At 39.7% G+C, this 11870-nt stretch overlaps 2 protein-coding genes across 2 annotated transcripts; both read left to right on the top strand.

Annotated features, from left to right (window-relative positions):
* The first annotated feature begins 4497 nt into the window (after positions 1-4497).
* LOC116927636 (anaphase-promoting complex subunit 2) lies at positions 4498-7682 on the top strand. Its single transcript, XM_032934667.2, has 10 exons — positions 4498-4767; positions 4847-5261; positions 5321-5426; positions 5502-5640; positions 5705-5852; positions 5913-6138; positions 6197-6425; positions 6493-6744; positions 6814-7230; positions 7292-7682. The coding sequence occupies exons 1-10, from the start codon at positions 4693-4695 to the stop codon at positions 7589-7591; spliced, it is 2307 nt and encodes a 768-aa protein (XP_032790558.1). The 5' UTR covers positions 4498-4692; the 3' UTR covers positions 7592-7682.
* A 101-nt stretch (positions 7683-7783) lies between these two features.
* On the top strand, positions 7784-11627 carry LOC116927634 (kinesin-like protein KIF23). Its single transcript, XM_032934663.2, has 14 exons — positions 7784-7941; positions 8070-8295; positions 8382-8615; positions 8674-8777; positions 8841-9059; positions 9121-9292; positions 9351-9584; positions 9650-9901; positions 9965-10105; positions 10168-10409; positions 10475-10799; positions 10866-11072; positions 11135-11206; positions 11267-11627. The coding sequence occupies exons 1-14, from the start codon at positions 7931-7933 to the stop codon at positions 11429-11431; spliced, it is 2604 nt and encodes an 867-aa protein (XP_032790554.2). The 5' UTR covers positions 7784-7930; the 3' UTR covers positions 11432-11627.
* Positions 11628-11870: the final 243 nt, after the last annotated feature.

Below are 11870 nucleotides of genomic sequence, written 5' to 3'. Positions count from 1 at the left end.
AAAGGCCATCCAGAGATTTAGCAAGAAAATGTTTTAATGATCAGATTTTTTAGTTTTGTTTTTTAGTTTCATTAAAAATGAGAATCGTTTAATAGTTGAATTACCCAGCCGGATAGTTAGCGACACGAGGGGACAAGAAATTAAATTTAAAAAAATATATCCGGAAGAAATCCAGCGCTGGTGTTCAGCCATGGAACATAAATGACCGCTACGTTTTTTTGTTTTTTCAAGTTCCTCATTCTTTACGTTTCTTCCTCTTTATTGTTTTTTTTTTGCTCTTCTTTTTCCTTTTCTACTTTTGGTTTCAGTTACGACCGATCAGCTTTCTAATGTAGGGACCAGCAAAAAAAAATCTCGACATAAGGAAAAGAGTGAAAACCGAGCAAGTCTGAAACATCGTTCCTTCCTTTTTCCACATATTTGTTTCTTTCCTCCTTAAAAAAAAACAGGCAGTCAAATCATATGGAACAAGAGCCCATCTGCTACACTTAGCGATAATTTTCATTTTTTTTTTCTTAGGAAATGGTATAATCGCATCTTTGATTTTTCCATCTGACTGTTTACCTTTTTTTTTTTTAATTGTTATTAAATACCTCCGCATCCAGACTTCCGCATTTGTGTGCAAAGTCCACCACTTTCTTTTTCCCGATTTTTTTTTTTTTCATTAGAACCCCGGAGTTGTTTGTCGTTTTTCCGGATGAAAACGAAAAAAAAAAAGTTAAGGAAAATTAGCCAACCGTTTTTTTTTTTTTTTTCATTCGCACCTATTCAACACCTATCCGGATACGTGCATAACCGCCAGCTTTCAGGGTTCTCCGTGTTCTTCTACACGCGTGTAAGTAAAAATATGTACCGGTTTAGCTATTAAAACGTTCCAAAAATGATTTTTTTTTCCCTTTTCATCACGAATTTCGATGTCCGTGTAATCCTATATATTAGAAAAATAACAGCATCAGCAGGCTTTTTTCTTTAAAAGGCTCTAACAGATGGTTAACGCGCTGCCACCTCAAGGTGAGAAAAGAGCGAGTGTCATCAATTTGATGGCTAGCTGACTATCGTTAGTAAAAAGACGTCATAAATTCTTCAAAAAGAAAGCCAATAAAAGATAACAAACTTTTCATAGTTTTTGTTTTTTAAATGAAAAATATTAAAGCCTAAAAATTTTTTTTTTCAAGCATTTGGTGCACCGCCTTCTTCCTGGATAGTGACCAGCAAATCGTTTGCGATCTACAGTGTAGGATGAACTCTTTCCTTTGTATATGCCCACCAACTATTTAGGGAGGAGTCGTTGAAACGTAATAACATATGATAATGTATTCCAAGTAGGAAAAAAAAAAAATTGGAAAGAAATTATATCCGCATGGCCTGCGTGTGATGTGTATTTTTTTATTTTCCTCTCCCGTTTCTCGTCTACTGATCGGATCTTGGCCGGCGCGGGAGTTGACGGTGCTGGTGCGTGAACAGGTCAATGGACCGGGTCTAGCCCGAGCTTTTGTAACTAGTTATACTCTCACCTGTATTTAGATTACGTCAAAATATAAGGAATGTTGTTGTGTACTTCCTCCGCAAGGATGAATGCATCCCGCGAGCAAGGAGTTGATGAAATGTTTATCCGCCGGCCATGATCATTGCCCTGTCGAGCCGCTAGCAATTCATTTTTTTTTTTTTTTTTCGGGGGCTACCATCCAAATCGATTCTTTAGCGTGTCTGACCACCGCTGCGTGAATATTCAAAAAAAAAAAAGGGAGAAAGTCTCAATTTCCTTTATTTTTCAACCTTTTATCCACGAACGGAAACGAAGATCTCAAGAGCTACTGGAAGGCAAACAGCCGTGTGTATCCACACTAGAATTCCAGGTAGAAGACGGCCGCGATGGTGTCGTCGATCGGCCAGATAAGGAAGGCCCCAATAACTGTGGGCGCTGCCGTGTCTTTTTGGTTTGTCAACTTCAGTCATGTGAATCACCGTCGTCCGTAACACTACGACTTTGAACCGTTATCTTTTTTCTTATTTTTTTTTTCTTCTGACCAGATGTGAAAACGTGTGGCTTTTTTCTTTCCGAGAGAAAGACGACGATCCCGGTTCGAGTCACCAAATCATCGTATTGGATTTCACGGCCAACAGCACCTTGACTCCGGACACGCATTTTTTTCCTGCATTAATCACACAGCAGCGACGATGCTGTACTGTATAGCAAGAGCAGATGCTGATATTCGTACCCTATGTTACTCTACAGGGGGAATCGTGTAAATTGACAGCGGCCGGTCCCAGTTCGATGACGGATCGCCACCTTTTTGTATTTGGAAACCGAAAGAAAAAAGGCGAAAAATTTCATGCGAATCAACTCCGGCCGGATCACATGAACGCTGGTGAGATAATTTCATTGACGCGTGACTATCGTGCGAATCGATTGGTAAATTGATTTAATCTAAAAAAATATGTATATAATATATTCAATTTTCTAATTATTTGAGAACAGGAAGACGAATGTATTGCATCATTCATGGAAAACATTGCCAGACCAAAACTAAAAACTTTACAGCTCGCTTCATATAACTAGGTATTCAGAAACAATTCACCAGTAGAATAGTAAGTAACTAATGTACCAACAAGCAATTGAAGTGAAGAGTGAAATTCCTGCAAGTAGATAACTTTCTCCTTGGTCCCACCAACAAACATCTTTTTGATTTTTCGGCTCGAACGAATATGTTTCTTGATTTTTCTTCGATATTTTCAGCATATGCTCATTATTAAAAATTTTTTCTGTTGATACCTTAATGGCTTTCTCGTAAACTCTTGAAGACTTGTCCAGCTCTGTGCCGATGGTAAAATCCCTTACAATCAAAACGTGTATGGGTTTCGGCACCGTTTTATCGGTGTAAACAAGCGAGATAAACATCTGCGTATCGTTGATGTCTATTTGCCAATCAACTTCTCTCCAGGGGAAAGTGTCCAGTTCCAGGACAAAGTAAGGACGTTGAAACGAGTATAATAGACAAATTTCAGTGGAATTTGGCTGAGGAAAATTCCACACGTCACACTTCCATTTGGTGCATGTGACAATGTGCACGTCGTCGAAATCAAACGTCGTGGACTGATGATAACCGTGATCGAATTCTATCGTTCGGCCCGTATCAATGTTCAAGATTTCGATGGGGCCCCAACTTTGATTTTGCAATAGCCAGCCGTTATGATATTTGTAAACTGATGGAGTGTCCATTTCCCAGGGTTGTAAATCACTCAAAAGGCGGATGGGTTCTTTGCGGATGACGTGAAAATAAGGTTTGGTCGAGATGATAATGACTTGAGACCAATCAGATTTGAATACGACAATGCGCTCACCTTCCAGAAACATTTGTCCGCCTTTGAAATTGGGCAATTCAATGTTATCGACGATCGGGAAATCCTGATTGTCGGTGGTTGCCATTTGTCGTGCAGTTATGAGCGTTTGAACGCTCGGGTCGCTACCTCTGTAATAGTAAGCGCACGTAATGAGAAGGTCGTGATTGAGGCCCACGCACAAAAATGCCAACTTTGAATTATCGACAATGTTCGGTTGAATGAATTCGTAGACATTGGTTTCTTTTTCTAGATCCCAGATGTAAATGCATTTGTCTGACGTTACAGCAACAACGTACGGTTCCATGATTTCCAACTGAATTATGCCAATGTTCCGACGAGTGATGTCGTAGCGACCAATTTTCTCCGTTTGGTCAAAACCCCATCTTTTCAAGATTACAAGCTTGCCGTCTAATGTTGTGACTATTTTAGTCTTGCCTATCTTACAGCACTTGATGTCCGTTTCGCACTCGTACGCAATTGTCCGCCTCTCCGTGCATATTCCGTTTTGCCAATTAAATTTAAGCCGTTGCTGGATATCTCCGACAACTTGACAGGCCATTCTGTAATTCCAATTAGGGTCAGTTTGTAAAGGAAAACCTTCACGAATGGCTCGCGTATGCAGCAGCTTCCACGTTGGCAGTTGAGTATTCCGCTCCCAAAGAGCTTTCCACACGTTCACCTCGCCGAAGAAGAGGATTGTACGCCAACTGCGTGACACTTGAGTCGAAAACTTGATGCTACTGTAGTCTAAATAACCAAAGATCTTCTTGATAACGTCAGGCACCCCGCTTTGATAGAGCTTTGTAACGACATCCTCCATTTCCATCTTCTACGCTTTAAAGTTTAAACTATATCAACAATGAAGAGGATAAACTGTTTGAAACCAAGGGGATTTTAGCGGGGTACCTGCCCTTCTGTTCATCGACAATAAATTACCAGTTGACGATCGCACCGCGAATAAATCAAATGAGGGGCGTTATTTACCATCAACGTCATGTATCGTCGTTAAATCGTTTCTCCTGCCCGTAAATACCAACGTTTGAGATGCAGCATAATTGTCCGAATCATTATTGAATTACAACTTACGTAAGTTTTACTACCGCCCTAAATTTTTAGATATTTGTTAAAAATCGAAATCGAATTTTTGCCACTGCGATTACTATTTTCGGTATGGCGTTAGCAGACGAATGTCTTGTTGATACTTGAATTGATATTCAAAAACTTCAATTCAATCTATTCAAAAATTCTCAATTGTCTGACGTTAATGTTTTTGGTTTGTGAGTTTCGAAAGTATTAGAATAGACCTTTTCGCAGATTAAACTTGCAGGTGTATTTTTTTGTGTGATTATAATGAACTCGGCTACAGCAGTTTCTTCCACCTGGAGCTACCTCAAACAAAGTTTAAATCTCGATGGAAAATGGCAGGTATTAAAAAATGCAATGTGGTTTTGTTTGTTTCCACTGCTTTATGCATATGTGTGTACTTTTTGTTTTATTTTCACAGAAAGAATTAGACAGAAATGAAATAGAAATTTGTTTAGAACTTGTTATAAGGCATGACTTGGTTGACTTCACAAAGGAGCTAGTGTGGCAGAAACTCTACCATGAAACTAGAACCAAAATAGTACCAAACTACTGGTCAAATTTTTCTTTAGCCCACAACGAAAACATCGGGTATAAAAACTTAAATGAAGCAGTAAACATCTTGAATGCTGACATTGCAAAACAGCAACACTACTTCTCATTATTGGATCGCCTGTCTGGAAATGTCATATCAAAGTCATTTGATCAGTATAAAGCACACCTTAGTGCAATATTATTGTCTCAGATACCTCCACATTTTGAGTACAGTGTACATGCCTTCTACACTCGTGCTTTCAGAGCTTTTATGTCTTTGGAAAAGAGAAACTTTAACTTTGGTATGATACAAACACATTTGTAGTAGTTCAACTTCATAATTTTCAAACATTTCTGAAAGATGCGGATGAGTCTGGTGATGTCATCACTCACTGTTCAGGATGTGACCAAGAAATAGACCAGTGTGAATGTAATATCATTCTAGATAACTGTCATAACATCAACAGGTATACAAACATTTTAAATTCTCAGATTTCAGTGTGTTTGTTAAGTGAATATTTAAACAATGTTTCTTGTTTTAGGGATTTGACGGAACTTGGAATACTTGAAAAAATGTCTGTAGGGATGATTCACACGCTTATTCTGTCTCAAATCCAATCGCACGTGCAAGATTCGTGTGTAGGAAATTTTGCTTCTTCCCAGATTGATATGCTTGAAAAGGTGTGATAATTTATTACTTTTAGACGCGTATCCAGTTCATTACTTCTTCTTGATTCGCGTGCAGTGGCTGCATAGCATAATTTTTAGATGGTTAGGTATCGTCTACGGAGAAGACTACATCCAACAGGATCAAGTTCGCAAAAACTTTACCCAGTTCCTTTACCATGCATACACGCATGCGAGAATTGAGCAGCTTTTTGAGATAATTATCGGTTGGCTAAGTTTAAGCGTATCAACGGAATTATTAATTATCAAAAATTAATAAACTGTAGGCTATCCAGAAAGCTTCCCCTCAGTTAAAGATCTGCAGGAATGCCTATCCCGGACGCAGTTAAAACCAACATTGACACAATCCCTAAAAACTACGTTAGAAGCAAGATTGCTTCACCAGGGTGCCACAACAGAGGACATATTAATCGCTTACGTTTCAGCCATAAGAGCGTTTAGCGTACTTGATCCCACAGGTGTTCTTTTAGATGCAGCCTGCGATCCGATTAAGTACTGTAGTTTGTAATTAATTTTGTGTTTCTCTGTATCTGATTTCTTTTTAAAATAGGCAATACTTGCGACTTAGAGGAGACACAGTTCGTCACATAATTCATAGCTTGACAGACAGTAGTGGAGAGCTAGGCGGAGAGCTTGAGTTGGGAAGAACAGGGGCGGCTATATTGGACGATGAATCAGTTGCAGCGGTTGGAGATGCTGAAGCGTCGACGGATTGGGAAAATTGGTCACCAGCACCTAGCGATGCAGATCCAAGCAAATTGTGGACGGGAAAGAAGCCAGTAAGTTTCGTCCATTAGTTGTTTAAAAGGTTAAGTTGATTCCTTAAAGTAAGTTTTTTATTTGAAGGGTGATATTGTTCCGATGCTAGTGAACATTTATGGAAGTAAAAGCTTGTTCGTCAAAGAGTATAGGAAACTACTTTCGGATCGGTTGCTTCTCAACCTTCATTTTGACACAGAAGAGGAGATTCGTAATCTAGAATTTCTGAAAATCCGATTCGGGGAAACCGAATTGCACAATTGTGAAGTAATGCTCAAGGATGTAGCCGACTCGAAAAGGATAAACACTCACCTACAGTCCGTTGCGCACAAACCTGACGTACCACTATAACACGTTTGTTGTTTTTAGGAATCTGTTGATCATTTTTCTATTTTTTTTTTTTTACAGTTTCCAATATCTGCTATGATAATTTCGGCTCAGTATTGGGACCAATTAAAGGACAAGCCAATGAAATTACCGATTAAAATCATTAATCAGCTTGAACAATATAACCAGAATTATAAAGCTGTAAAAACAAGCCGCTCTTTGCATTGGGTGCCTCAGTCAGGTTCAGTAGAACTGGAACTGGAGTTTGATAATCATCGGTCTGTGTCATTCACAGTTCCACCTGACCTGGCTGCCATCATTTCTCATTTTGAAGACAAGGAACAATGGGATTTGGAAGAACTTAGCCAGGAGATGGAACTACCAATGTCCCACCTTCGACGGCGCGTTCATGTTTGGCAGACACATGGTGTCCTTCAGGAAATTTCTACCGATCGCTTTAAGGTGGATGAAAATGGCCCGACTTTTACAGGACATAAGGTATCTAATAAGACACCAACATCGCCTAATTTGACGCCTTTTGAAATTCCACTTTTTGTAGATTCTATTGGAAACACTGGCAAAAATGGAGGAAGAGGAAGAAGACGACGATGAGGAGGAAAATGACAAAAAATCAGAGGAAGATGGTCTACAAATTTATTGGTCATACGTTGTGGGCATGTTGACGAATCTTGAAGCTCTCCCTGTTGAACGTATCCATCAAATGCTCAAAATGTTCACAATGCAAGGTTCCAGTGGAGCAGAATGCACGCTACTACAGTTGAAAAATTTTCTTGATTCCAAAGTTAAGCAACAGTTGTTGTCCTTCTCGTCTGGAACGTACAGACTACCAAAACCATGAGCTGTTAAATTTAGCCTACCGATCACTTTTGTCTATTGAAGATAATTTAAGAATGAGTCCTTCCATGTTTCAATAAAAGTTTCAGCTGTGATTTGATGGTAAAAAAGGACTGGTATTTGAATTTAAAAAAATATTAAGCTAGTTGGCGGCACGGCAACGCCGCTTTGTTCAGCGAGCGATTGCGCCTAAAGGTTTGGCAATGGTGCAATTATAGTTTGAATCAAACGACAACCCACAACGGTCATAGACTTCTTTTAGACAATTTCAATTTTCATTTTAGAATCTTCCATTTCAAATATTTGACAGAGTTCAGACCTACTGAACTGAAAATAACTGAACATGAAGCCCTCGTAAGTTTTCCAGGTTTTCCACAAGCGATATCTGTGATTTGTGTCCTACTTCGTGTTAGTTTACACTCCTAAGCTCAGTGCTCAGTGTGGTATTCGAAATAAACTAAGATTAAGTTTGTTTGTATTAGTCGATTAAAGATTGCACCAAAGGTGCCAACAAAACCTCCAATGACACCAGCTAGATCCAAACAAGCCCTGATGACTTCTAGGGATCGGGATCCTGTTCAAGTTTATTGCAGAATCAGGCCTCTTGATGTACCAAATGAAGAATCTTGTGTTACGGTCTTGAGTGACACTGTGGTGCAGGTCGTGCCACCTGAAACTTCTCAAGGGTACAGAAGTGGAACCACAAAAGTAAATACCAAATCTAATCTTTTTGTTAATGTTTTGTGACATACCTTATTATTATTTATTTATTTTTATTCATGTTACTATTTCAGGCTACACAATACACATTTACTGGGGTCTTTGATGAAAAGTCCACTCAGAAACCTATTTTCCACACGGTGACCTTACCTCTCATTGAAGACTTGCTTCATGGGAAAAATAGTTTGCTATTTGCATATGGAGTCACAGGTTCTGGCAAAACACACACTATGAATGGTGAACTACAGGATGGTGGCATTATTCCTCGTTGTCTGGATGTAATATTCAACAGCATTGGCCACTTTCAGGTACAAACAAAATATTTGCATAAACAAATTTCCTTATCTATATATTTTTAATCTCTAGGCAAAAAAATATATTTTTAAACCAGATCGCATGAACAGTTTTGAAATTCAAAGTGAATTAGATGCTTTGGCAGAAAGGCAGGCTGAGATTACAAACAAATTCAAGTAGGAACTCCTAGTCAAGAAATAAGATGCCAATTCTTAATATGAAATCGTTAAAATCCTTAGGACTCCTGCACGTAGGGGCCAAGAGAATGAGGGGCAACGGGTGACAGACGCCACGCGCATATCCGCTTTAGATGAAGACCAGGCTTTTGCTGTATTTGTCACTTTCGTTGAGGTTTACAACAATACCGTATTTGACCTATTGGATGATACCACAATTGACCCTTTACGTCCCGGAAAAATACAATCGAAAATCTTGCGAGAAGATCAGCATCATAATATGTAAGACAGGTTTGGCTTCTGCCTTAAAGTATAAATTGATGGAACTAATTTCGATTTGCAGGTATGTTCATGCTGTAACTGAAGTAGAAGTTAAGTCGGCAGATGAAGCTGCTGAAGTTCTTGCGAAAGGTCAAAAGCGACGCCGTGTTGCTCATACTACTCTTAACGCAGAGTCAAGCCGAAGCCACTCTGTGTTTAATATTCGTGTTGTTCAGGCTCCCCTTGATTATCAGGTGAGATTTACAATCGTTATATTACTTTGTTAGAATTACTAATTTGTACGTGTTAAAGGGTGCTACTCCGGAGAAGGTGCTTACAGTGGGACAGCTATCGTTGGTTGATCTTGCTGGATCTGAGCGTAATAGTCGAACCAAAACGACTGGCGAAAGGTTACGCGAAGCTGGCAGTATTAATAATACTTTGATGACTCTTCGCTCGTGTATGGAAATACTTCGCGAGAACCAGCTAAACGGCACAAATAAAATGGTGCCATATCGCGACTCCAAGATTACTCATCTTTTCAAAGTAAGGAGCTTTATAACTTTTATGTTACGAAAGTATAACACACCAACAATAAATTTTTGTTTCAGAGCTATTTTGACGGAGAAGGAAAGGTTAGAATGATTGTTTGTGTAAACCCACGCGCAGACGACTACGACGAAACTCTTTCCGTGATGCGCTTCGCTGAAATGGCCCAAGAAGTTCAAATCGCACGTGCTGTGCAGCCAAATGTTCGACTGGAGGCTACGCCCAGAGCGACGCCAGCAGGAAGAGAAGCACTCCTTCCAGGCCGCAGAAAGGCAAATCGTGTGCTCACTGAAGCTTATCGTAAACTAGAACAGGTTTGATTCCTACTGATATCTTTATAATAAGCACCAACTTAAAAGCTTATTTCTTCTTCAAAGGGAGGGATATCAAACCCTCAATCGGAAGTACCGTTTGACATTGATATGGTTTTCAGCGCCGCTCGTTGCTCATGGCCTCCTCTAGAGCTACAATCAGCATCAGACGATCGATTGATCACCGCCCTCGTTGAATATCTTCAAGTAGTCATTTGATGTTACCATATGTTACTAAATAGTATACGAATTGTGTACGTTTTCGAAAGGTGAAAATTCGCGAGCAGCAGAATCGCAGGGAACAACAAATGAAAAAGTGCGTCGAGGTCCGAACTCTTATTCGTGAAATGGAAGAAGAACTCATTTTAAAACGGCAGGAAGTGCTAAGTTTAAACGAGCAGCTGAAGGACGAGCGATCCCGTCGACAAACATTCGAAAATCGTGTCCTCAACGCAGAATCAGCCAATGCCACCCTACAGCGCCATGTAGCTGAACATCAGAAATACGCCAGGTAACTTTTTCTTTACAATAGCTTTTATCTCAATTGGGTTCCAACAGTTCTATTTCCTATAAAAGGCTACTAGAAGAAGAATTGAAAGAAAAAGATTGCCTGCTCAACCAAGGAGAAATTGAAATTTTAAACGTCAAAGCCAAAGAGAAGACTAAACGGCAGTTAGAACGCGAAAAATTGAAAAAAGAACTAGACCGTTATAAGCAAGTAGAATCTCAACTTCAGCGACAAACGGAAAGATTTCTGGTCATGCGTGACCTGCTAGATGCTGGATGTTCGGTTAAAGTTCCTGGATCCGCTGGTTCCAGCGAATCAGACACTCGCACGCCTTCCCTTGGAGCTAAACACCGTGTTTCTGATCCCAAGCTGGTTGGAACTCCCTCTTTAAGAGTAGGAAAGCCTGATTTTATTTTTTTGTTTGTTTTGAAGCACAAGTTTTGTTGTTATTTCTAATAGGGGCCAGCTGTGTCTACGCGAAAGCGCCGTTCTCGTTCGGTGGATCCCGGCAAAGGATGGTTGGACCACCGCCCTGAAAATATCCTTGATTTGGATACAGTATTCCAGCCGCAGATGAATCGTGCAAAGTCGATTACAAAATTAGTGGATTCCAAAACAGTCACAGATGCAAAGATTTCGAAATATGCCCTTACAACACAAGAGCAGGTAACCAAATGGATCGGTGGTGTCTAACGAAGTGCATACTAAAGGCGTAGTTTTCTATCTAGGATTCGTCTGGTGAAATCGAAACAAAACTTTACAAAGGCGATGTTTTGACCACTGTGGGTGGTGGAGCTCAGGTACATTGTTTTCTTTCATTTTTGAAATAACAAGTGTTTGCTTTAATTATCATTTTTTAGGTTGTCTTGCAAGACGTTGAAATTCTTCGACATTCGTCACCGACTGCCGTGAAACGTCACAGTGATGGAAGATTGAAGGACGTGCACAGTCGTGTCGCTGATATAGAAAATCGCTGTGGCCACGCAATTGAAGGGCACAATCGGGTTAAGAAGCATTGTCCTTAAAAGAGTGATTTGCACCGTCTCATCCACCTCTGATACCGACGACGAAAAAAATTCTTTTAATGATACTTAATAATTGTTTGCTTTTCCCTCTGCTTTTTTTTTCTTTAGCAAACTCGTCTCGAAAATTTGTATTTCTTGAACATGTGCATTATAACTTTACTATCGAATTTCGTTAATAAATAATACACCGAAATCATGTCGTTTCGTCCTCATTTCGTAGTGTGTTTCGAATGACAATTGGGTTGCCGCTCTCAGGGAGGGATTCAAACTTAAATCGTATTCGAATATCTTTCAGGTAATAAATTTGTTGTCATATTTGTACCCACATTCTTCAGTTCTTATATCTCAAATTATGACCGTGATGTTGCCACACAACTCAAGACACCCCGGTTAAAGCCAATCCGGCCATTGGCTAACCTGGTTCATAGTCATAGATTAG

This window comes from Daphnia magna, linkage group LG7 (assembly GCF_020631705.1).
Source record: "Daphnia magna isolate NIES linkage group LG7, ASM2063170v1.1, whole genome shotgun sequence".
Lineage (NCBI taxonomy): Eukaryota > Metazoa > Arthropoda > Branchiopoda > Diplostraca > Daphniidae > Daphnia > Daphnia magna.
This window is presented reverse-complemented; position numbering and strand designations above follow the sequence as displayed.

Bases quoted from the DNA above. Each gene is read 5' to 3' on its own strand.
- LOC116927636 (XM_032934667.2), top strand. From the start codon at position 4,693: ATGAACTCGGCTACAGCAGTTTCTTCCACCTGGAGCTACCTCAAACAA. The intron at 5,853-5,912 runs GTTGGCTAAGTT...AATAAACTGTAG, and splicing joins GCTTTTTGAGATAATTATCG to GCTATCCAGAAAGCTTCCCC. The intron at 6,426-6,492 runs GTAAGTTTCGTC...TTTTATTTGAAG, and splicing joins TGTGGACGGGAAAGAAGCCA to GGTGATATTGTTCCGATGCT.
- LOC116927634 (XM_032934663.2), top strand. The intron at 8,616-8,673 runs GTACAAACAAAA...TTTAATCTCTAG, and splicing joins ACAGCATTGGCCACTTTCAG to GCAAAAAAATATATTTTTAA. The intron at 9,585-9,649 runs GTAAGGAGCTTT...TTTTTGTTTCAG, and splicing joins AGATTACTCATCTTTTCAAA to AGCTATTTTGACGGAGAAGG.